At 26.7% G+C, this 26814-nt stretch overlaps 2 protein-coding genes across 2 annotated transcripts; one reads left to right on the forward strand and one right to left on the reverse strand.

Annotated features, from left to right (window-relative positions):
* Positions 1-482: 482 nt before the first annotated feature.
* LOC145829844 (small ribosomal subunit protein RACK1-like) lies at positions 483-4759 on the forward strand. Its single transcript, XM_082937715.1, has 7 exons — positions 483-638; positions 2541-2712; positions 3031-3178; positions 3382-3477; positions 3684-3828; positions 4023-4249; positions 4643-4759. Exons 1-7 carry the CDS (start codon positions 527-529, stop codon positions 4706-4708), a joined length of 966 nt encoding a protein of 321 aa, XP_082793841.1. The 5' UTR covers positions 483-526; the 3' UTR covers positions 4709-4759.
* Positions 4760-13234: 8475 nt separating this feature from the next.
* LOC145828525 (equilibrative nucleobase transporter 1-like) lies at positions 13235-21077 on the reverse strand. Its single transcript, XM_082936280.1, has 3 exons — positions 19818-21077; positions 13561-13630; positions 13235-13428 (listed from the first exon to the last, which is right to left on the reverse strand). The coding sequence occupies exons 1-3, from the start codon at positions 21075-21077 to the stop codon at positions 13235-13237; spliced, it is 1524 nt and encodes a 507-aa protein (XP_082792406.1).
* Between the last annotated feature and the right edge of the window lie 5737 nt (positions 21078-26814).

Genomic DNA, 26814 nt, shown 5'->3' on the forward strand with positions numbered 1-26814 from the left:
TATCATAACTCAAAAGAAAAAGACAACTATTCAGTATTTAAAATTCTTGATTTATTTAATTCTTGCACTTTCTTCTAGTCAGTAAAAGCTAAGTAATAAAGTAAAATTACAATTGTTAATTTTATGAGTTTAGTTTTAAGCAAGTTTGAATAATTTTTCTACATTTTGAAATTAAATTTTCCTAATATTTTTTTTAATAATAATTTTTTAAGTAATAAACTGGATGCTTTGCTTATAATATATTAAAAAAATCTTTAATAGTTTTCAAAAAGTGTATTCATAAATTATCTTTTAATTCTTTACATTACAATGCTTTATTTTATAAAATAATTCCTTTCTTATAAAAAGCACTTTTTAAAAACATTTTCTCAAATTTGTCCCTGGTTATCAAGTTAATAGAATTTATTCTTGTTGTTATTTTACTGCTTAGGATACAAAATAAGCAAAAATTTAGCATAGGCAATTTCTTAGGATTCTTTATAAGCCTACTTTTACAGCAGAAAGGTTTGAAAACTTAGATTTCAAAATGAACAATGAGCAGATGACTTTAAGAGGAACCCTTGTTGGGCATAAAGGATGGGTTACAAAAATTGCCACCACCCCAGCCATCCCAGAGATGATCTTGTCTGCATCCAGAGGTGAAATAAAATTTTTCAGTAGCTGTTTACTTGGATTTATCAGATTTTTGTTAAATTTTCTTAAATATTAAATACAGTTGGAAAATGATCAGCAGATTAGGAAACTAAACCTTGAGAAAAGTTGAATATTTGAATTATAATTTTCCACTCAATCAAAAATCAATTGATTATTTTTAAATAACCTTACCATACCAAGTGTACTTTTTTTGCCTTATACTTAGCTTGTTTGAGAATATATTTTAGTTAATAAAACAAATTTTTTGCTGTGCTTTTTACAGTCCTATTAACTGAAACAAAGCATGTCTTTATTTTAATAGTTATCTATTTGTTTTCTGCATGCAACATTATAAGTTGAATTAATTTTAATGATAGCATTTCATATTCTTAAACTATTTAATGTATATTTAGTTATATTAAAATACCAAAGCCCACCAATATGTTGCATAAAATATTATACATATATTTACTGATATAAAATTAAATACATTTGGAAGTGAGTTGTCACAAATTAAATTAGGTATGTTTTTTCTATTCAAGAGACCTATTTAATTTTTTGAAGATTTAGTACTAATATTGTAAGTCTTAGTCTATTTTATTAAATAACACTCACAGTTAACTAAAATTAATAACTAGAATCTTGCATTTGAGTATACTTGATAATTTTTAAAAAATTTAAGTTCAGCTGACCTTGAAGTCATCAATATTTAAATGTAATCTGCAAACACAAACTTAGTAATTTTCATAAATCATAAATTATATTAAAAAACCCCTATATAAAAAAAGCCTAAAAACTAATGTTTTCCCTATCTTTGCCTACAAAAGCCAGTCTATCTTTTGGTCAGAAATGGGAATAAATCAAGGTGTAAAGCACAGGTACTATTTTTATCCTTGCCTAGTGGGATTTAGAATAATCATGCTTTATAGACATTTTTATTAAAAAATAATCCAAGTCTTGAGTCAGCTACACCAATTATAAATGCACAGCATCTGTATCGTCGATGATTTAATTTTTATATTTATATAATAAACCAGTTCAACTTTCCTAAAACATAATTTCTCTATTAAAAATGTTGTAATAGAATTATTAATTTAAAACAGGCTCCTTCAAAATTTGATACTTAATAGTACTAATGTCCTTTTAATGTTTTAACTGAATTAAGTTATTATTCTCTTAGTTACTAATTTGAACCTAATGTAAAACTATAAGTATTCACATGTCTAGATCTGTCTAAATGAAAATTTTAAATATCTACAGAAACATAATACTATTTAAAACTTAGTAAGTGATTAAAGTAGGAATACAGTGTTGGTCAATATAGTTTGTATCATGGATTTCTAGCACTCAGCCTAGTTTAAAATAACTCTAAAAATTGGTACTCAGTCTCACTTAAGTCAGTTGAAAGCAGTTGAAGAAACCTCAGGCTAGTTATGATATTACACAAATATTTTTTCCTGATTAGTATGTCAATTACCATTCTTGCTCTATGGTATTTTTATGATTAATAAATTTGTTAGTTGGCTCTTACTCCTTTTTAGATTTCTCATAAATTTAGGCCAACTCCTGTTATTTTGATGTAACTCGAGATGTTGATTTTAATATCTGTATTAAAATTATTTATAAAAAATTTTTTTTAGAAATTAGTATTGGGTAAATTTTATTTCATAATAATAGCGTGTATGATGGATTTTGTACAAAAAATTACATATTTTAATAATTTACCAAGTCAATCATGCATACATTAGGTGTTAAAAAAAACCAAGTTATAGTGTTTAGTTAAAGCAATATTAGACTAAAGAATAAAATGACTACTTTTTGGATTAATAGTATAATTTTTTAAATATTGATCATTTATTTAGTCACAATAGTTTATGACTTGTCTAAAAATTGATGATTTATCACAGACAAGTCTCTCATTGTATGGCAGTTGACCAGAGGTGAGGCTCAATATGGACTTCCCAACAAACGTCTTTGTGGACACTCTCACTTTGTCTCTGATGTTGTCATTTCATCAGATGGTCAATTTGCCCTTTCTGGATCTTGGGATGGTGATCTTCGTTTGTGGAATCTTAATGCGTAAGTTTTTTTTTACTTCAAAATTTTTAAAAAACATCACAAAATATGGTAAATTTTAAACTTTTGTGAGATATAAAATTGACTAAAAATCATTAAGTGTTCTGTATTATTCTGTTCCCTATCTTTGCCTGCAAGAGTTAATTTATCTTTTGTAATGGTCAGAAATGGGAATAAATTAAGGAATAAAGCTCAGGTACTATTTTTATCCTTGCCCTGTGGGATTTAGAATAATCATGCTTTATTGACAATTTATTGAAAAACCATGCCTATAAGACTGTTGTGTGTTAATTTACTATTTAAAATTTATGTTTTTTGTAGTGGCGTGACCACCCGCAGATTCAAAGGACATACTAAAGATGTTATGTCTGTTGCTTTCTCTGGAGACAACCGTCAGATCGTCTCTGCATCGCGTGACAAGACCATTAAACTTTGGAACACTCTTGGACAATGCAAATACACCATTGTTGTAAGTTAAAATTCTACCACATTGTTTATTGTAATATTAAATTGACAACTAATTGATTAAAATATTGACTATGATTACAAAAAAATACATTTTTGCATATATTTTTGATGACACGTTCTGCAATTCTGAGTCAAACTTACTGAAAATTTATTGTTAGTATTTTATTTAAAGTATTGTAGTTTAAATAATAATTAAATTTTCAGGAAGATGGACACACTGACTGGGCATCTTGTGTGCAATTCTCACCAAACCCCAACTCACCAATCATTGTTTCATGTGGATGGGACAAAGTTGTCAAGGTAAGAAACCAGCTAATATTGGTATTTTTTTTTGATTTACAAACTAACTAAACACAAACTAATGATGAACACTTAATTCTGCCAAATTATGCAGGGGTAGTAGCCTGCAAATGCAATGAATATCCGTTTTTTTATTCTGAAGTTTTAACTAACATGGCATAATTTAAAAAACACCAAAAATCTTTTTTTAATGACACTAATTATAGGTATGGAACCTTGCTAACTGCAAATTGAAAACCAACCACTATGGTCACACCGCTTTCATCTCAGCTGTCACTGTTTCCCCAGACGGTTCTCTCTGTGCCTCCGGTGGCAAAGACGGACAAGCTATGCTCTGGGATCTTTCTGAAGGTAAATTAATCTTTTTTTCAATTTTACATTACTTATTGAATGTTTTACTTACTGAACTATCAACAATGATTATACTGAACGACATAGATTTATTTGATGACATGTTCTGCAATTCTGAGTTGCTTATATAAATATTTTTCGAAGTGAGTTTAATTACTGTTATAACTTGTTAAGTTCCTTCTCACCAACAACAGGAAAGCACTTGTACACCCTTGCCAACGGTGAAGCTGAAATCCGCGCCCTTTCTTTCTCACCAAACAGATACTGGCTGTGCGTTGCTTGCGGACCCACCATCAAGATCTGGGACTTGGAAGGCAAAGCTCTACTCGACGAACTTAAGCCGGAGATTGTCGAAAACTCCAACACCAACAAGCCAAAACAACCAGAATGTTTGTCACTTGCATGGAGCCCTGATGGCCAGGTATGCTTGTTTTACATAAACATTTCAATCAAGTACTAAAACCAAATCAAATTAAAATTAAGAATTAACTTTATCTTTTTAAGTTTTTTAAAATGTGACTAGCTAAAATTTTACATTTAGTATGTTAAAATTTACTTTTTACAAGGCATGAGCAAATAAATTTATTTTGTTCTGAATATTTTTCCCTGATCTTTGCCTGCAGAAGTATCTTTTAATCTTCTGTAATGGTCAGAAATGGGAATAAATTAAGGAGTTAAGTACAGGTACTATTTTTGACCTTAAAAGTGGGTGATAGAATAATCATACTTGACTAACATATTGCTTGATGTATTCAAAAAAAAAAAAAAAGCTCCTAATAATTGTATAGTATGGTAATAATATTTTCTTCAACAGACTCTCTTCGCTGGATACTCTGACAACCACATTCGCGTCTGGCAAGTGTCCATCTTGGCTGCTTAAATTACTATTAATTTAATGTCGTTTTAGTCAATAAATTTCATAGATAACTTATATGTGTCTTTTGTTGTTAAAATAAAATTTAAATCTTTAAATTTAATGTCATAATTTGAGAAAAATATAATAGCTAAGTAAATTTGCTGGAAAAAATATTTTAATTATGTTGACAAAAAATAATTTAAAAATTACCAATACCTCAAAGTTATAGTTCTTTAACCTAAACATGTTAAAAATATGTGACCTCTATCTGCAAAAGCACATCAATCATTGGGTAGCTATTTAACTTTTGGTAGTCTAAATTTAAGCAAAAAAGATATAAAATTTAATCAACCAACTATATAATCCTAATTCAGTGAACAGATTTTTTTAAAGTTGAACAGATTTTAGACCGAACATTTTTCAAATCCTATATTTAAAATCTTATTTTATTTTTTTCATTGACAGCCTACGACAGATTTTACCGGGTTTGCATGCGTCAGGCCAGATCAGTTAACGAAATATGGAAATAAATTTTATTTTGTAGATAATAATGTCTGGTTTTTAATCTGTAGGGTTTGCACATTAATTTCTCAAGTTATTTTTCCATACTTTTAAATAATTAGAACGTACTAAATAACAACTGACATACCAGAAGATTAAGATAGGTTTCCGAAATTCATAAACGCCTTCAAAAGAAGTCTATTTTCTAGATATCGCCTAACCACATGTTTATTTATTATTTGCCAACGGCTGCTGATAGTCCCTAAAAGGTTTTAATGGGCATTAAAGAAGTTGTCATGATAATTCAAAGTTTTTGCACAGAACCATGATTGTATGAAACAGGGTTGCCATAAGTTAGAAAAAAAGGGGTTAACAAGAAGTCTGTATGTTTGAAAAACGTTGGATTTTGTTCTTACAAATTTACAATATTCTTTATTTTACAAAGCCTTCAGGTAAAAATAATTTATTAAAAAAATTAATAAATATAAGTTTGACCAAAATTGTAAAAGTTTCCAAAATTACTTGAAATCCAATGCTAATAAAATTTTATCTGGTGAATATTAACAAAATGAGCGAGAAAAGTAATAAAGTCCACTAACCGTGGCCAGATTTACACAAATTATTCTCTTTGAAAAGTTCAGCAGCAGATGAGAACGTTAAATAAAATGAGGCACATGGGATTAACTGCTCAGAAAAGAGCAGTATGCATACCAGGTAAAGGAAAAAACAAAATCATCATTAAATAAATAGTTTTGTAATAAATAAAAGTGTTAATTTAAAACGGAAAATAAATTCTAATTCATATAAATAATAACTCTGTTTAATTAAGTTCTATATAATTTTAATTGTAAAAGTTATTTATTGTTTTAAAATTTTAACTGTAAAAGCTCGTAATTGTTATAAGGTTTTAGTTATAAAAGTTCCTTATGTCATTTCGTTTATTTAAATACATTTGTGTTAAGAAATACGAAATAATTTTTCCTTTTTTCAGACAGTTGTGTTTTTCAGAAAGTTTAAAGTTAGAAAACAAGTGTTTTATTGATAGAGCTGTTTATTGCAAATACATCAGTCGTGCACAGATGGTTCAAGTGATTTAATGGAAGTTAGATGATTGAGTTCAGCAAAAAAGAAACTGTTGTTTTAACCTGTATAAAAAAAGGTTTAAAGTTTTCAGGGTTGCCAAAAAACATTGAAACCTGGATAATCCATAAAAAACCTGGATTTTGAACAAAAATCGCTAATAATACATGGAATTTTTAACAATTTTAGCATGTTAAGTAGTAAAATTTCAATTTGACTCAAAAATCTATCAAATAGATAGTTATATTTTGTCATCATTAAAAAGAAAACACATTTAAAATAGCTTAAGAGTATCTTTTCAATGTTTGAGACTATTTAACACAGTTTCTGACCTTAAACCTAACTTGAAACTAAAAATAAACCAAAAAATTTTACATTTCAATTTCATTTTAGTATTTTAAAGCTTGTGAATAAATATGGAATTTTTTGTAACAATAAAAGCTTTTCCAAAACATTTTTCATTATTTTCAAAACAAGCTTTTCCAAAACAATTTTTATAACTCTTAAAACAATTTTCTAAAACAATAAACAATATTGTTTACTTAAAGGAGTTAATTTTATTTCAATGCGTATAATTTTGCCTTTGTCTTTCAAATAAAGGTTAGTTGCAAAGTTATTCCGCGGTATGATCTAGTTACGATTAAGTTTAACGTTTTACTTCAATTATCGAGAATCAAGAAAACGTCTACATCGCGGAGTTGATGTTAGTATTTATGTAACTTTACGATTGTTGATACTTTTTATAGATTTTATTTGTGTCGTGATTTAATAGTTTCTTTCTTCAGAACTAAGAATTATTATTGAAAATAAATTAAATTGCATTTATTCAAAGTGTGTTTTATTCATAACTTAGGAATAAGTTTGTAACTATATTAAAATAGCTCGAAAGGAGATAACCTAATTGGTTAAAGTGGAAACCACGCAGTGTCTTTTAAGAACCTTGAATTTTCTGGTTAGGAATCTTTAAGCAGTCAACAAAATAAATGCACACAAACAACAATGACGATATCAATTTTAATAATTTTCATCAAGCAGAGATGATGAAAGATAGTGCTGAATTTTATCCGTCAAACAGCATTCAACAACAATTTAGAAAATTAAGCGAAGTTAAGCAGCTAACAAATGAAGAAGAGTTAAGAGTTTTGCAAATGCAAATAAAAAAACTAAATAATAGATTAAAGCAGTCTAGATCACCACATTTCGAACGTGCGATGCTAGAAAAACGCGAACCTTTTTACAATGATTACAAAAATAGTAATCGAAATAATTTTAATAACTTTAGCGACACATTTAAGGTGCAAAGACTGAGTAAAAAGTTTAAAAGGTTAGACTTTGTAAGAAACCCTCGTGATATTATTAGTTTTTTCGAAGAGGAAATGTTTAATGAAAATATTTCTAGTAATACAGAAAAGTATAAATTTTTAACTGGGTTTTGGCCGAGAGAAGAGTTGTCAGACTATTATAAAATGACAGAACGAGGTGAAAGAAATTACAGTTCTTTAAGAAACTTTTTTATTAATAGGGACAATCAGTTAGCTGAAATTTTAGATAAAATTCCAATTTGGAATGAGTGTACAAACTTTAATAAAATATTTGTTACAGCCGTAAGTTGGGCCAAATGTCGAGAACAGGACAGAATTAAGTTTTTTCTTGCATACTTAATGCCCTTTTCGATCAAAGATAAGATTAGGGAACATTTTGATGAAAGCTTAGAAATTTTAAAAAGAAAAGGACAAGCCATATGGAATGCTTATAAAGAAAACGCATTAATACATAAGTAAGTTAATTACAATAGACTACAGCAGTATGAGCAAAGTCAGCATAGGGCTAAAATAAATTACCATAAGCGAGTTCGTCCTAATTATCAACAAAATTTTCATTTTAGAGATAATGGTATTAATCATAATTACAATTATCGTCAGCATAACCAAGATAGAGATAGTTTTAAACCAAGAAAATCATACAATGGGAATATTAGTAATAATGTTAACATAGCACAGTGTTTTTCATGTCATCAAAACTTACCTACAAAAACATCTAATACAACCAAAGAGTTTCAAACAGTTAAAGAAAAAGCTCAGGTAATAAAAAAAACAATAGCGATTGGAGTAACTGGTCAAGTAGTATGGTTTAATGTTCGCAAAGGTTACGGTTTTATTCATCGTGATGATCAGAACAGCGATATTTTTGTTCATTATACAGCTATCATAAAAAACAACCCGAACAAATTCTTAAGGTCTCTTGCACAAGGAGAGAAAGTCCAGTTTGATATTGTCGTAGGTAAAAACGACATGCCAGAAGTCGCAAACGTGGCAGGTCCTAATGGTAAAGCAGTTCAAGGGTCTAAGTATGCTGTAAATAAGAATTCAAACTACAACCAAAAATTTAAACAAAAAATATTTGACGCAAACCATCATTCTAGTGACTTCCAACAGCAGAAAATAAAAGCTAATAGAGCTTATAAGCAAGCTGTTGCTTTTACAGCAAAACAAGGTAAACTTAGCAAAGAAAAACATCAGAAACAACATCAGAAAAATAGCAGTTACAATAAAAAATATGATAGCGAGCCAAAACATAAAGTGCCAACAGTGCAGCTTAAAAGTTATAAACAAGTTTCAGGTTATTACAATTCTTCAAAAACAAAATCAGAAACTAGTGTATCAAGCAACATATTAGCTAAAGAGAAAAACAATTTGACGGTACTTAATTCCTTTGACAAAAAAGAAATTATAACACAGAATAAAAAAGAGTCAGAATTACTAATAGCAGGTCTAAAACTTTTACCATTTATCATAAAGCCCTTTTGAAGATAAAATATAAACATTTTCACAAAACTAACGAAACAGACTTTAATAAAGGTAAAAAGTTGTAACTTTTTATTAACATGAAAATCTATTTAAATATTTTCTAAACTCAGGTAATTTTTTTAAGAAGTTAAAATGAAAGAAACTTTTACGTGTATTTATTTTGTATTCTTTTCTGATAAAATTTCTGAATTGTAAAGTTTATAGCTTTTTTACTTTTAATGATGTGTTATGAAGTTTTTTATATTATAAATTACAGCTTGGTAATAATTAATTAAAAGCTAAGACATAACAATTATATTATAAAAAAGTTTTATAAGCCTATTTTTATATTGAGATTTTAGTAACTACATTTCACTCTAACTTTAAAACAAAACTGATTTATCAGATTTTTTGCTCGTAAAATAATCAAGTTCAAGTTTAAAGCTTTCAATTCGACTCGTGATAAATTTTTCCTATAAATTTTGAATTTTAAATTACTTTCAACTCCCATTTAGTTTTGACTGTTAACGATCGAAAATAGCACTCGCTAAATTTTTCTCTTTATTAATTTCTACAATGCATCAGTTTTGTGTCACATTAAAAAGAAATACTTTATACTTGAATCCTAAAAAAGTTTGTGCATGAAAATACTGCTTATTGTTTAGTAAAATATTAAAAAAAAAAAGTTTTCTATTTTGTTTATTAAAGTTTGCTAGTTGAATATTAAGAACATATGTTTTTCTAAGTTAAAAACAAAATTAAAGTTTTTCATGTTTTTTAAACTATTAATTTTCTTTTAATGCATCTTTAAATGTTTAATTTTTGTTTTGTTTTGTATAAAAAAATGGGTTTGAAAGTAAATACTGACAGTTTCGTTATTGTCTTTTGGCATAATAACATAGTAGTTTTTACTAAACTTTCTTGAAAGAATATCTCAATTTTTTTTTTTTTTTTGAGCCGCGTATTTTTGAAATGAATACTACAATGATGGCCAATGAAAAGATGAATTTTTTCTATGTCAAAAAGTGATTTGGATGAATTTTTGAATTTGAAGCTTAGAGAAAAACAAGCGAACTAAAACAATTCGTTCCTGCTAAATAAACCACCGTAGAAGAGAACGGAAGAGAAATGCCGGAATACAACAAGCCCGAGGACAACAAGCCCAAGGACAAGAACTCCGAAGACAACAAGCCCGAGGACGACAAGCCAGAAGCCAACTTAATGACTATCATTGTTACTTTGTTGTGTTTTATCTTAGTTTTTGTAAACTATGTAATTTTTAAGATAGTTATTCAGTTTCTTTTTCTTACTTTTTTTTTGACCCCCCCTCCTTTTAACACTTATAAAAAAGTTTAAAGTTAAGTAGGATTTTAAGGATTTAAATTATTTAAAACCAGGCTTTAAACGTTAAAATTGAAAATTAAAAAAGAAACAATGTAATGAAACTAATATTTCATTTTAGTATTTTAAAGCTTGTGAATAAATATGGAATTTTTTGTAACAATAAAAGCTTTTCCAAAACATTTTTCATTATTTTCAAAACAAGCTTTTCCAAAACAATTTTTATAACTCTTAAAACAATTTTCTAAAACAATAAACAATATTGTTTACTTAAAGGAGTTAATTTTATTTCAATGCGTATAATTTTGCCTTTGTCTTTCAAATAAAGGTTAGTTGCAAAGTTATTCCGCGGTATGATCTAGTTACGATTAAGTTTAACGTTTTACTTCAATTATCGAGAATCAAGAAAACGTCTACATCGCGGAGTTGATGTTAGTATTTATGTAACTTTACGATTGTTGATACTTTTTATAGATTTTATTTGTGTCGTGATTTAATAGTTTCTTTCTTCAGAACTAAGAATTATTATTGAAAATAAATTAAATTGCATTTATTCAAAGTGTGTTTTATTCATAACTTAGGAAATTGTTTTGTAACTTATACTGTTTGTATATTATTTACTTCTCGTAAGTCTAGCAGTCAGTAAGTTACTGGAGACCACGTAGTTAAGACATAAAACATAAAAACCAATAAAATAACCCAATTGGTTAAAGTGAATAATAGTTGAAAAAAAAAATATATATATAAAATAAACAAGTAAATAAAAAAAATGTAAAAAAAATCGGATGGATTTTGAACACGGGAGGATTTTAACAGTATAGCACTAATGACTTGGTAATATAGTTTACAAAGAAAGTAATTATGTTATGTGCATGTATTAATGCAAGTTATATTCAGTAGTTTCGATTTATTTGATTTTAAAAAACAGAAAATTTTGACAAAAAATATTTTTAGTTTAGCCATGAAGTAGAAGTAAAGGTTTTATTCAGAGTTCCTCAAGCTAATTTTCATAGTTTCCCCTCAACAGAAAGTCAAAAATAATCGATCTCATTTTGTTTATGAATTTACAGACATTTGGTGGTCGCGAGCTAATAATCAATATCCGTATTAATGTATTAAAAGCTATAGTGTTCTATTAAAAAGTAAAAAATACTCAACTCCCAAGAGTATTAGATTGACATAAAACAAAATTACATGTTAAATCAGTCCTTTTTAAGCTCTAAAATACCCAAAAAACCTTATTGTAAAAATTCATTTAGAGTACAGCTTAAAAAAAAATTCCTATACAGCTTTTTTTGGGTTTGATGGAGCTTACTTTTAGTAGTTTATAAACATTTGTAAACATAATTAGATAGTAAAATATTGTATAATTTTTATTAAAATAATCTAGCTTTTTTATGAGATTTCAAAGTTTATATTTTCTCTTAAAATCTGTTTAGTAAAAGGTTTAATTTATTTTCATACTTTAACTTATTATCACGGTAAATTTTGACTTTAGAAGTGTTTCTAAAAAGTCCTTAGATTGAATTTAATTTTATAAAAAATAAAAAAAAGTAGATTACCATACTTAAGTAAAGCAGATAAACAAGAAATCTTAATTTTTTATTAACAATAATAGAACTGTACCTGCTATTTACTATATAGAAAACTAATGATTCAAAAATAACAAATTTAGTTATATTTCAAAAACAAAAAAAAATTTAAGTGACAGTAAGTGAACTTGGTAAAATAGAATAGTAAAGTAAATTTAATAAAACCAAAAAATTTAAGCAAGAGTTAGTTTAGTACTATCTATCTTTTAAAATGATGTCAAAAAAGTAAATGCGATTTTTCGATCCTTAAGAATTCTGAAACATAAAATCTTTATTTATGTGCAGTTGCCGTATTGTTTTCCTATAGCGGCTCTTGGCGACATAGTTTCATTAAGATACATAAAGACTATAGATATCTACTTTTTTATACCAGTGAACAGTATTAAAAAAAAAACTTAATTATTTTTTTTTCAAAATTTTATTAATACTTATGTTAATAACCGAAAGGTTTTTTCGTACTTCAGGTTCTAGGACTAATTATTTTGAGCCCTTTATTAGTAATCAGTAAAATTTTTTGTAATTTTTTGAAATTTGAATAAAAAATTTTATTAAAATAAAAGATAAACTTTTGGTATGTAAAAGTTTAACTAATAACTAGCTGCATTAATTAAATAAAAAAATATCAGACTAGGTTCATTTATAATGATTTTAACTTGTTTAGAATACTCGTCACTCAAAGTCTATATCGGAGTTTTCTAAAAAAATGCAAATTTTTGTTTTTCAAAGGTTAATAACTAATAAGGAGAAGAAAGATTAAACGATAACTTTACTACTAAGGGGCGATATCCAATAAATGAAGGAAATTTATATTTTTAATTTCTGCCATGGGGAAGGTAATGAAAATGATTTTGGTAAAGCCTTGTCTGTATGCTCAAATACTACTTTAATATAAACTACTGTTTTATTAAAATACACTTTATTCAACGATTGTCAACTTAAGCTTACGCCGTTTCACATAGAAGGATCTTCAGAGCTTTTTTAAGTGACAATAAAATGATACGAAGCACACAGTATATATAATAGGATAAGGTAATGAAATACCAAATAGTTAGTGATTAATTAGTAATTGTAATTGTAATTACGTGCTTAATCAAATACAAGGAAACTTAATTAACTAATTGTAAAATGAAACTAAGCAAAAACACTCTTCAAATAAAATTAAATAATACTTATAAATAATTTGACAGTAATAAATAGATAAAACTTGGGATGGTATAATAAACAAAAACTACGACAATAAAAAATAAAAACTAAAAATAACTAGATCTAAAGTGGGGGTATATCGAAGTTAGTTCTTTTCTTACATTAAATGCTTTATCTCTGTCCGTTTCGGCAATGGCCAAGCTTTCTAGACTGCAAATAGAACAATTATCTGTTTTTCTGGGTACTGAGCAGTCGATTTTAGAGAATTCGATATTATTTGATGTGGTAAATATAGCCAAGACTGTTGATTGTAATTTTTTGAGAATGCTGTGCTTGTGTTGTTGCCATCTTGTTTTGAAAGTAGTTCCCATGGAATCAATGTATTCTTAATTTCTAACTTTTGCTTTATATACACCTTTTAAGAGGCATTCACCTTTAAATGGGCAGTTCATCTTATTTCTGCAGTTGCAAGTTCTGTTCGTTTTGTTTTCAGCCTCTAAAATCTTTTTGTGTGAGTTGATGATATTCTTCATATTGAGCAAACAGCTGTACAAGACTTTAATTGTGATCTTGTTAAAAACCTTATGAAACTTATTGTTTTTGGGAAAATGTAGACGAACAAGGTCCAAGAATTTCTTACCTATATTAGTTTTTACAGAATTGCAAAACGGAGAATTGAAATATATAATTTTTCTTAATCGTTTGTTTATCTTACTGTCAAAATTCAGATCATTTTGTCATAGTCTTTTACCTTATCATGTCCGCTCGAAATTAGTGCTTCATTATATATTTTTTTATGCTATTGAGTATCTTCTTATTACCAGAGAGTTTGATTAGTCTGTTATTAACCATTAGACTTATGCCTTTTCATATTATTTTGGAGTGATTTATTTATGTATTTAACGTTTGAGTTTTTCTTTTTATATGGTGCAAAAGTATTACTACTTAAATTCATGCTAATGTCTAAACAATCCGTTTGAATTAGATTGCACTCAACGGAAATCTTGAATCCGTTGGACATATGATATATTTCTAATTGCTTTTGTTGCTCTTTCATTTTGCACTTCGATCTATTTAAAACGGCTAGGTAAAAGATAATAAATAAAAGATAATAAACTACTCACGGAAGGTAGATCAAATAAAATGTAAAGTCCTATTAGGTCGCAGATCTCAGCGCTCATACAACTGCCTATAGCAACGTCAAAGTTACTAGTGTCATTTTTCTTTACCCATTTCGTACCATTAGAGTCAGATAATACACTCATGCAGGAATGAATTATTATTCTTTTGTCTTGAGAGCTTGTTTTTATGTAGCTTTCTGTAAATTTTAATGCATTAAATAACCCATTCCTTGTGATAGAAGGATAAAACTTCTCAATATCAAACTTCAGAAAAATTAGTTTTTTCTTGTTTTGAATTTTATTGAAACAATCAACAACTTCAAAGGAATTCTTCCATTGAACTAAATTAGTTTTAGATCTAATGTTTCTAACTATTTTATCAAGTATATTCTTAGACATAATTCCAATCTCTGATTTCTTTGTATTAATTAATCGACATTCTAATGAGTTAAGGAAGTTTTTCTTGTTGTCTTTGACTGTTTTGAAGGCTCTTTTTTGATGAAGCTTTTTTACTTTACCTTTAATGTTCAATTCTTTTATTACTGCTGAGTTTTTAGATTAACTTGTTCCAAACAGTCATTAGAAGTATAAGAAATATAAGCATCTGTAAGCGAATTTAATTAAACGCTGTTTTTCTGTACAAAAAATGTTGGTGCTTCGTATTAATGCCACCAATTTGGCCACTATTCAGTTGAAAGTTTGCATTCTTACAGAAAAAAGTCTAGAATTAGGTTTTATTTTGAGGAGTGTTAACTAAACAAAACATTTTCGTTTATGTTTTTTGTCTAAATCTACCTTTACATTTCGAGTTTAGTCATTTTAGTTTATGCAAAGTGTTTAAAATATAAACTTGATAATATGTTACTCTTTATCTTTAAACGTAGTATTAAAAATGTAAGTGATTCTAGCACATCAAACTTTTAAGTCAAGTTCAAAACACCTTATATGTGGCTGTAAGAAGTTTATCAGTCGTAAATTAATACCTATTTTATTTTGATCTTTTACTCATTTAAGTTTTAATTGCAGTATATTAGTTACATGAGTTTCTAAAAATTAGCCTTGTATATTTTTAAAATGAATAAAAACTCTAGTATACTATAACTTCTAGTTGTAAATTGTTTATTAAATACGTTTTACTAGTTTTTATGTGTATAACAACTATTTTGATTAAAACACACGTTAAATATACTTGTAACATAATAAACTAATAATTAAAAGAATTGAGATTTTTTTTCAAGTTTTTGACTTCATGAGAAGTTATTTTGGCTCATGTAGGAAGGAAAGACATCGATATCAGTTGCTGCTTTATTAGTAATCGATGTTACCGGCCGAACATTAGAACACTATATACTATTTTGATTAACAATTAATATTTGGAGTTAAAAGTAATTTAATCCCCTTGTATATTAAATTACTCAAAAACCGTATATCGATAAATTATTTTTAATCTTAAACTAACAAAAACGTTGTGATGCTCTAAATTGCTTACCTCACGTTATGAACAGTTAAATTTTACATATAAATCTACTAGGCGGTTTAAATTTTAACTTATAGTTTTATTAAACAAAAATACTATACTTTTATATTAATTCTATAACTATATACACTAAAGTTTCATTTAAAGTACATAGATAGTTATTTCTCAAACAGCACTATGTAATTAAAATAAAATTAAACTATTTTATTTCAATTTAAATTAGTTACAATGCTTATATTTTAAATAAAAAGTTTTGAAATTATATTCAAAGTAAGATTATTTTAGTAATTTTTAAGATATGATAATTAAAACCAATCTAATTATATAACCAACCTATACTCAACCCTACATACTCAATGCCCTTTGATATGATATTTCCTAACACAGCAATACTAAGTTATGATGTAAAAATACCCTGTAAAAAATATGATTTGTTTACTTAAAGAGTTTTGGTTTTATACCGTTTTTTTTTTTTAGTAAGACAGCTTAGTCAATCGCTGTCTTTGAGCAATTAAATATAAATAAATTTTCGTACGTTGTAGTTAAAAATGATAAGAAACTTAAAATTAAGATGAAGAATAAGATTTTGTAGTGTACAAAGTTGTTTATGTTTACATTAAAAACAACACTGAAAATTTAGATCCTAACTTTTCATTATACTAAAAATAACAATTGTAAAATTAAAAACCCAGGAGATGGAACATTTTTAGACAATAAAGCTTCGTTAAAGTTCAATAGTACTAAACTTACAAAGTATATAAATACTAAAAATTAAATTAGAACTTTCTGAGTTGGTGCACTAGTAAAAAAGTTAGAAATTCTAAACTATGCACACTAAAAATTATGTCTAAAATATCTTTTGAACCTTTAAATAATTTTTTATTGTTAAACTTTGCTTTATTAAAAGAAAATAGTTTTTATATATATAATCTTGTTTATTAAACGATAAAAAAGCGCTAAAAAGGTTTGGTAAAAGGACCTGGTGTACATAAAAAGCTTGTCTAGGACAAGCTATTAAACTATGATAAACTTTATTTTTATTTTCAAACATTTTTTAAAAACCTTTCTACATTAAACACTTATTTAAATTCAATTTCCAATTTTAAAAAAGCAAATCAGCTTTTTATATTTCAAAATTTAGACTTTTATAACTTAATTTGAATTGGTTTAAATGTTAAAATACAGGAGGGGATGTTGGAGTTTTCAAATACCATTTTAGAGAGATACACATTGTAGATTTGTAGTTTGTTACATACTTGTGACGTTGACAAACTTTTATTATCTAATTTATCGTGTATATTTAGTTGTTTTAACACTATTAGTTATTTTGAATGGCTAATAGTTATTAAAAATGACTAATGAAAAGTCATAACTTCAACGTCACAAGTATAAACAAACTATAAATCTACAATGTGTATCTCTCTAAAATGGTATTTAAATGTTAAAGTATTACTTTTTATAAATTAAAGTAGTTAAAAAAGTGTTGTTACTAGTTTTTAAAAGCTAAATTAAGTTTAAGTCAATAGTATTTATAATAATCAACTAAATCTAAAAAATTTTCAATATAACAATAAATATGATCAGCTAAGTTTGTTTGAGTACGACAGTTTTTCACTGCTAAAAGCAGATCATCAGGTACAAATAAAAAACAACGATCTAAAGAACTTAAACATTCATAGATGTATAATAAGTAATGAAAATTGGTACTTAGTAATAAGTAAAGCAAAAAAGTATTTAAGTCTTATAATTAATTAGTAATTAGTATGTTTTAAATTATAAAGTTAAAAAAAAATATAGAAATATTAAAACTACAAACATGTTGAACAAATTATTTTAAATTGAAATATGGTTATACAACAAAATAAACGATACAATTTAAACAACAGAAAGTAATTTTAAACAAAAGAAAATTACAATAAGTTTAACAATAGGACGGTTTGAAATACATAAGGCTGCAAGCTCTTTTCTTAAATTCGATGACTTTTCCCTGCTTAGTCTGTCAATGTCCATTTTTTAAAAGTTGCAAATAATGTTTTTTTTTTGGGATTGCATAGTATAACGAATTGTCATATTTAAGTAAATTTAGTTTAAATTTAGTATTGTTATTATTGATCCTTTATGTTACAGCACTTTTAATATGGCATTCAATTTGAAGAAAGTCTTTTTCTTTTTAAAATGCTATGAATTTTATTTAGTTATTTAAATAAATAAAAACACCTTTTTTTAAATTAGCTTTAGGTGCTTGGATTAAATTGATAAGATACATTTAAATTTGTTGAACAAAAACGATATAAGTAATTAAATTTCAAAAAAGTCCTGGAAATTTATTTGTTTATAATTGTAACCTTATAATTTTATATTTTGTCAGTTTTAGATGTCTAATTGTTTTTCACATATATATTAATAAAGTAAAAAAGATGGGTTTAATATTTTTTTGTTTAAAATTAGTTATCTAAAGAGTGCTTCTTTCTAAATAATATAAAAAATCATTACGTATAATTATTTCTAAAAAAAAGTATGCACAATTTATTAAACTTTCAACGGACTAGTAAGTAAAAATATAAAAAAGCGAAACATTATAAAACTAAATAAAATAAAAAACTGTTGCAACAAAACTTATGTTAATACTATTTAAAAATGATCAAATGTTTAAAAACATACAGTAAATTTATTAAAAAGTTTCTAATATACATATATTCATCACATGTTTATACAAAAAAATTGACTTTTGTAAACTGACTATTCCGCAATTAATTCAAAGCTATTTATAGTTTTCAATACAAAGTAGTTATGTTAACTAGTTATTAGACGGCTGAAAGCAAGTTTTTTGAAATAGAATTGATACTTTATGACTAATATTAATTACAATTTAAACATCTTATTTAAACTAAATTATTTGTTTTTTGATAGCATAAAAATTAAGTTTTATAAAGTTAGTAAGCTATTTTTACCTAAAATTAATATTTAGTTTTAAATAGTCGAAAATTATTTAAAGTTCAAAAGTATTCAAGGACTTTATCCCCTATTAGGTAACCTAAAAAAAGTTGTGGTCAATTTTTTATTTACTTATTTTTAGTAAACTCGTACTTTTGCTAGTTAAAAAAAAGTAAATACTCTTGCACTTGAACAATGTTGAAACATAACTTTAAAAATTACATATTAAAAATTTTATGTAGTAACAGAAAACTGACTTTTGAACTTTAGTCAGAGCTCTAAAATATCATAAAAACTTACACCACAAATAGTTAAGAAATGAAAGTATTTAAATTTATACGACAGTCATAATTATTCTAAAAAGAGTTACCACATAAATAAAAAAAAAAAAATGGTAGAACAAAACTAGTAAAACAAAAAATACTTATTTTGACTATATCTAATAGACGGAGTATATCTTAAACAATTTAAAATTCACCAACTTATAATACAATTAGTTTTCATTAGTTTAAACTTCTAAGTAAACTTTTTAAATTGTTGTTTAAGCTAAAGTTTAAATCTTGAAAAAAAACCTGTACAAGTCTACATAGCTAGAACATAAAAAATTAAAAAAGGTTAATATATTTTAAGTATTTTATTGAAGTATGTGCTGTTTTACCTCTGGTGTTACTATTGTTTACTAGTACTACATAAAAAAAATAAAACGTTTCAACCTATTTAAAAGAAAACCACAAGATAAAGCTTTCTAAAAAGTTAAACTGTAAAACAAATCTTTACCAAAAATAGTTTTAATATAAGGTATAAGAATTATTGTAAACTAAGATTAAATTCATTTTTAATCCTAATTTTGAAATGTTTTTGGAAAGCTATAAAAAAATATTTTATGATTAATTAAATTGCAACGATAGTTTATCTAGATAAACAAAAATGTTAGAAAAGACCACTTCGTTTTTTTCACAAAAAATAATTATTTTAGATTCATTTAAAAGTTTTATTCTTGTCCAAAAGTGAACCAAATATGTTGTTATTAATTTCTCTTTTGTTTATTTTAAATTTTCTTCTTGAAATGTTTATAAACGTTTTCATTGAAAATACAAAAAGAATAAAACAAACGCAAGCAAAAAATATGCAAATATTGAAAAATCCTATAAATTTTACAGCTAATATGGTAGTTGGGTATTGTAATAGAGCCACAAATCCCCCAAAACCTAAGGAAAGTCCGTACAACTTTCCAAAATGACGAGAAGGAAAGTTGTTTGCAAGAAAGCAGCCCAAAGACCCGTACAAAAAACAAACGTGCAAAAGAGAAAAGACAAAAGCCGCATAGTAAAAAGCCACGATCGGAATCGCGAAACAAACATACAGAAAAAACAAGCTGGAATTTGTTAAAATCTGCTCCAAGGCTGCTACTTTGTGCTTGACAACTTTTTCTTGGTCATTTAAAAGAAATGCTTGTTTAAGTTTGTCCATTAGATAACCGAAGAGCGGAGCAGCTAGAATTCCAAAGAGTTGAACCAATACGTAACCATTAATCAAACTTCTGTTCAACGCCTCATCATTTCCAGCTACTGAGTTAATAAAATTCTGGAGATTTCCCCAAAAAAAAGCAATGCTATAACGACAAAAACAAAAGTTCAGGGCATGAACTATGTAGCTTCCGCTAAGCACACAGTTTTTAAAAGACTTACATTTTTTTTGTTGTACCTGAAATTCTAGATGAATTGCTTGACTATCTAAATCTGCTTTTGAAGAAAGGTCATTTTTGAAGCAAGGTAAGTCTTTATAACCATAAAAACTCAAGTTGCTTTTGTCGATTTTGTAACGAGGAGTCAGCGCAAACGTTTGCACGTGATTCAAAACTGTCAAAACAGCCGCTCCTACAAAAATGCTCTCAAAACTGATATTTAACGAAAAGTACATTTTGCTGAAGACGTACATAACAAGTGGTGAGCAGATGTTGCATCCGCTGATGAGGTTTATGAAAATTGAAGAAAAACTCGGGTACAGTTTTTCCATTGAAGTGTTGACAGTGACCAGAGCCGTGTTTCCGACGTTCAAAAAAATTGCTCCGACAAAAATTAAATGGTGGTCAGTGAACTTCGATGCGGCTATCAGTACGAACCCGGCAGCTACTTGCAGCAGGAAGACAGTTCTTCCGAACCAAATTCCGAATTTGTCAATTATCATACCTGAAAAAAAGGTTAGGGCAGGAGAGACGGCTGTCGATATGGAAAAGACGAGGTTTATCTGCGTTATTTGTGACTTGTCGTCAGCGCAAGTCGCGTTTTTGTTGCAGCTAGAGAAATAGTTTTCGTTGATAAGTACATTTTGAATAAAGCTCCAACCGAAAATTGTTCCTGAGAACAAGGCACTTTCGATTATAACTGCGATGAGTGTTAAAAGTTTTATCAATTCCATTTAAGTTTCATAAACTAACTGCAAATAACAAACATTTAATGAAATATTGCAGTTGTAGTAAAAGAGAAAAAATCAAAAAAAAATCTTGCAAGAGTTATAATCAAGTGTTATTTAAGGTAAACTATTTTAATTCACATTATCAAATGAAAACACTAAAGAACATATCAAATTTTTTAAACTAATAGAACAACATTTATTGAAATCGTTTTTTATATTCTTAGGATATTTGAAGTCTTTGGAAGTTTTTGATCTGTAAATTTATGATGTTTTTGTAGTTTTTTGTCAAGAACAATGTAAAATAATATTTGTAGTTTTAAAATTTGATTTTCAAAACTTACAATATAACTAGTTTTTATTTTAACTAGATTAGTATTATAAATTCTACCCTTATTAAAAAATTCAATCTCATATTCAAATACTTCAAGGCAATTTTTTTAATGATTAAAAAAAAAATACTATAAAAGTACTTAACTATATTAAACTAGTTTTGATATCTTGTTTAAAAAAGAAGTTATGATATTTTAAATAGAAAAAATTAACTTAAGCAGTTTTAAAAACTCTCTTAACTGTTGTACACTGTATTAATATAAAGTAAAGTTATACATGGCTGACTGAATAAACTATAAACAATTTTATCCTTATTAAAATAAAAGTAACAAAAATGCTTATGTAGCTTAATAGCACACTTGTACAGTATTGACTTTGCTAAAACAGTTATTGTTACAAAAAAGAGAAAAGAAAAAAATTAAACTCTCAAAATATTTCCCCTTGAAGTCAACGAAAAACTTGCTTAGAAAATTGAACTTATTACTTATTATAACATTTCAAACATAAAGTTAATAAAAACATTATTCATTTTTAACGTTTTTTGTTTTATTTTTCACAAAGCTATTAGTTGAAAACTGTGCACTCTTATAATATTGTTTATTAAACGAAAGAAAATAAGAGCGTTCAAAAACTTGGTCCAATGACCTAGCGTACGAAAAAACCTTTCGGTTATTGTGTCATATACCAGGATACAGTTTAATGTCATGTCCAGGACAATTATCGAAAACTAAAGAAATTAAAATAACTTAAATCCAAAAAAAATATGTTTAAAATCTTATGACTTTTACAACTCTAGATAAATATAAAGATAATAAAATGTCTATGTAGCGCAGGGTTTCCCAAACAAATTTACGAAATCGCCCCCTTTTGAGAAATTTGAAAAAAAATCGCCCCCCAGTATTTCATAAAATAAAGTAATTTTATTCTCGACTACGCACTTTTTAGCCAAAAAAGTTGTGTTCGAAATGTAATTTAGTCTGGTACTTCTTATGCATGCACTTTTGGGCTGTGGTTAAAGTAGTTTCAGGGCTTCAGTTGTTTTTTTAATAAGCCCAGTAAAGTGTATAAAAATACTTAATTAAAAAAAAGCCTATGTATTCTGTAATAAATTCTCCTTAAATATGTGTTATTTTGAAACTAATGAATCCTTAGGTTAGTGGTAGACAACTTTTGTAGTCAGCAAGTCATAATTACTAAAAAATCCTTTCTAGTTTTGAATTGCTAAAAAATGTACTTGCGGGCTGCGTAATTTAAAAATTAACATACAAGAAAATTAAAAAACTCGAGCAAAATAGTAATAAAATGATTAGTACTATTGTGATCTAGGAAGTACTACTGTAAACTAAAAACCAAAATGAAAGCGTTTTTCAAAATATTAATTATCAAAAAACAAAATTTTATTTGTGTTGCACAAGTAGTTTTCAAGTTATTTAGCACGCCGAAATTTGACTGTATCTGGACCGTAAGTTACCCATCTAAAATCTTAACTGAACCCTGACATTATAATAATCTCTAATATAACGAATTTCGAAAATTTAGAAGTCATTTACTTATTTAAGCCGCACAATATACTTAAATTATTTTATAAATAAGCATATTTAAAAATTTCTATTGCAGAGATTAAAAAAAATACAAAAGAATAAATAGTTTATCTGACACATTATGGAAGAAATATTAAAACATCATTGCTGATCTAGTTTGAGGAAGATTGACCGACTGGTCGATTGTCTCACATGAAAACTGGTTTCATTAATAGCTTCTGTTAATACAGTAAAATTATTAATATTAATACTAAGAAATATTATAAGCAAGTTAGTTGTAAAGTTTAAATTTAAATTTAATTTTTTTTAACTATATGTTTTATAGTAGAATACCGTTAAATAGTGTTTTATTTGAAATAACCTTTAAAAAATTAAACCTTAACTCTAACAATTTTATTTTCTAACTAAAGAAAACTAACTAAAAAACGAACTAAAGATTTTACAGTTATTTCTGTGAATAGAAAATAATCAATTAAAAAAACTTTTTATTAGGTTAAAAATTTGTTTTGTAACTGTAGCAGTCTTTTTTATGGCTTATTCAATTCAGTTCAAAAATGAATTTTTAATCTAGCTATCAGCCTCTAATAATTTAACAGAGGAAAATAGTGAAAAATTTAAAGCTAGGATTAAACTGTTAAAATAAACAACACATTTTAACTTTCAAAATATTATGAACTAAGATAAAACGAAAAATAGTCGTACTAATTGTTTCAATCTCCTTAAAATATACATTTTTTTAGAATAATAACTCAGCTTAGAAAGTAAAACTAACTTTAAAATATTTTAAGTTAAAAATTGAAGTCATTTCAAATAGAGACCTCAAATCTAAACTCTTTTACAGCCAAAATAATGTTTTTTGAAATAAAAACTTTAATGGTTATCAAATTTTATTTATTTATGCAGATTCAACAAGTAATAGCATAAATCTGTCAAATAAATATCTTTCAAATAAATGTTTAAATCACTATTTTATTAAATTTTTTTGTGTGATGTAAAACGACAAATATAAACTACAAAGTTAACCAGGTCAAAACAAAACTAGTACTAACTTTAAAATCATAAACCACTTAATTAATACAGTAGACTTCCGCTTGAGTTCACACTTTGAACAAAACCAAAAAATGCGAACTCAAGAAAACATGATAATTTTTTATACAAGTGGAAGATTTCAATATATTATAATGCAACAATGTTATGAATAAACATAAAAAAAAACTAAAAATAAAATAAGCATTCATTTAAAACAATAGATCTGTATAAGCTATAAAATATTATAAATATTGTTGTTTTATTAGTAATTAGTTAGTAATAGACTTTATTTAAGTCTATTAGTAATTAGTTAGTAATAGACTTTATTTAAGTCAAATTTAAGAAAGTACTTTTTTTTGGTAAAAAGTGCGAACTCAAGAGGAAGTCTGACATCATTTATATTCATTAGGCATTAAGCAAACCTGTTGTATAATAAATAACGTAATAGATTTTTATTAGAAAAAGCATATATAAATACAATACAAATGAGATTAAATAAGAAATATCCCAAAAAATCACAAATTACAAATATCTAGATAAGATCTTTTGCTAAAGATGTTGATAACTGAACTGTAAGGTTTCTCAACAACCTACAAGGAAAAGCTATAAACAACAATCTAACTTCCTCCCAAATGATGGAAAATTTTTGCCTTAGTTTTTGTTGAGTCAAAAAGCTTTTTTATCGTTCTTTCGAAAAATTTACTTTAAGTTCAAGGTCAGTTTGTAAGTCTGAGAAGATTTCCTATAAGTAAACGTTTACTTCAAAAAGATCTGCTTCGAAGGGATCCATAATCCACTTCGTGACATTTAATCAAAAAATTTAATTAAACCGTTTATCAATGTCACCTTTAAACTGTTTTAGATGAGATGAAAGCACTTCTACATCACCTTCACTTATTTAAAGTTTTCAGTTTTCCAAACTTGCAAACTAATTATTTTTGAAATTTTTTCCATACAGTTCAAGTTAGTTTCTAAAACTGGTTATCTTACTTCTGACTTTCACAAGGTTCAAGTTTTTACCTTGTAAATTTTTTTCAGATGGTAGAACTACCATATAAGTCTGACATATAAGCATTTTTGTTTCTGTTATTTTTCTTTTAACAAGATTGTCTGCCAATACCTTATCCTTTTAAGAAAATAATCAATAACTGAATTAAAAACAGCCAAAAACCTTTCTAGACAGTTTCCTTTTTATAACCTTCTCACTTCTTTAAGAATTATCAAACATAAATAAAAGAAATATGTGAATACATGATAATCAAAAGTTACTTTTTTTAAATTTAGTAGTGCAAGCTCAAAAACAAAACTTACAAAATTTATCTTAATTTATTACGACGTTTTTACTCTATTGCAAAATTGACTTTAATATAGTTACTTTTTGTCTAACTAAGTGACTTTTCAAGAAACAATTGGAAATATCATAAGGTGATAGTTTATAATCGATAACATAGATTTTTACAAAGCAGTTATTATCACAAATGGCATATATGTCAGGTTATGAAATGGTGATAGGATTTCCATTCGTCTATGACCTATGTAATTGTTAAATGAGAAAAGATATGAATAAAAATATGTAAATTACTTGAAAAGAGGAGTCCTAAACTTTTTGATTTTTCTCTAAATTTTACGTAAACGAAATGGACTTGTTTTGTTTAAGTTTTACCTCAGGGTCAAATATTTGATAGCAGGCTAAAATAAGTAAAGAAGCAAGCTAAAAAGTGAAAATTAAATGTCTGCAAAAATTTCTAAAATCGCCCCCTTTTCGCCCCCTTACTAGTTTTCGCCCACCCTTTCGCCCCTTTACTATTTATCGCCCCCCGACATTCCAAAATCGCCCCCAGGGGGGCGATATCGCCCACTTTGGGAAACCCTGATGTAGCGGTTGGTAAACCTGTGCCCGCAAAGCAAAAATCAGCAATCTGCAAGATATTTTCAAGCTAAAACAATACATATGTACTTATAAAAAAACTTTTTGTCGTAAAATTGTATAAGCTAGCACTGTTCTTTTCTTCCTTTTCTCTCAAATTTAAAAACGCTTAGTTTGCTATGTTTTGTTAATGTGTTTATCGCAGTTTATATTCATCATAATACAGCTTTTATTTCTAGAACTCGATTTCTTTATATACAATTAGTTAAGCATTTTAATAATCTAACTATTTAATTAGGCTAAGCATTAAATTATAGTCTAAGTTTAAGTTCGCAATTCATTAAGTCGACTTAGCAAAATAACTTAGCTAAGTCATTTCTAAACATTTAATTAACATCACCGATAAGTGTTATAACGCACGGAGTCAGATAATAACCAGAATCGCGTAAACAAGTAATAATAATTGTAAATCGGGATTGTTAAAATTTTTTATAAAACATTTACATTTAGGTTCTTATTCAATAATTAAATTTTACTCAGTACTATATCATGGATCACGTATTTGGTTAAAAAGTTTTTTTTTGTTGATTGCTACTACTATTTTAAAATAAATTTGGCTTAAAAAAATCTGTGAAGTGCCGCCTGCGATCAACTTTTTCTTGAAAAGTAGAGTAAAAGAAGACTGCCGAACTCTGGCCTAGTTTTAACAAAATGCATAATAATTTGATTAAACAGTTGATATATTGTAAAAAGTAGTAGCTAAAGTAATAGATAAATATTATAGAGCAGTGGTTATCAAAGTGTGTATGAAATATATTTTGGGGTACACGAAAATTTTTGGTTGCACGAAATCTGTTTTGAGGTGTAAAAAAAAATATTCTAAAATTTAAAACTCATACTAGATATTCTAGAATTCTTGATGAAGAGAAAAAAAGGTCTTAAATGTTTTTAAGGTTAATTTTAAAACCTACAC

This window comes from Thalia democratica, chromosome 2, assembly GCF_965202585.1.
Source record: "Thalia democratica chromosome 2, ktThaDemo2.hap1.1, whole genome shotgun sequence".
Taxonomy (NCBI): Eukaryota; Metazoa; Chordata; class Thaliacea; order Salpida; family Salpidae; genus Thalia; species Thalia democratica.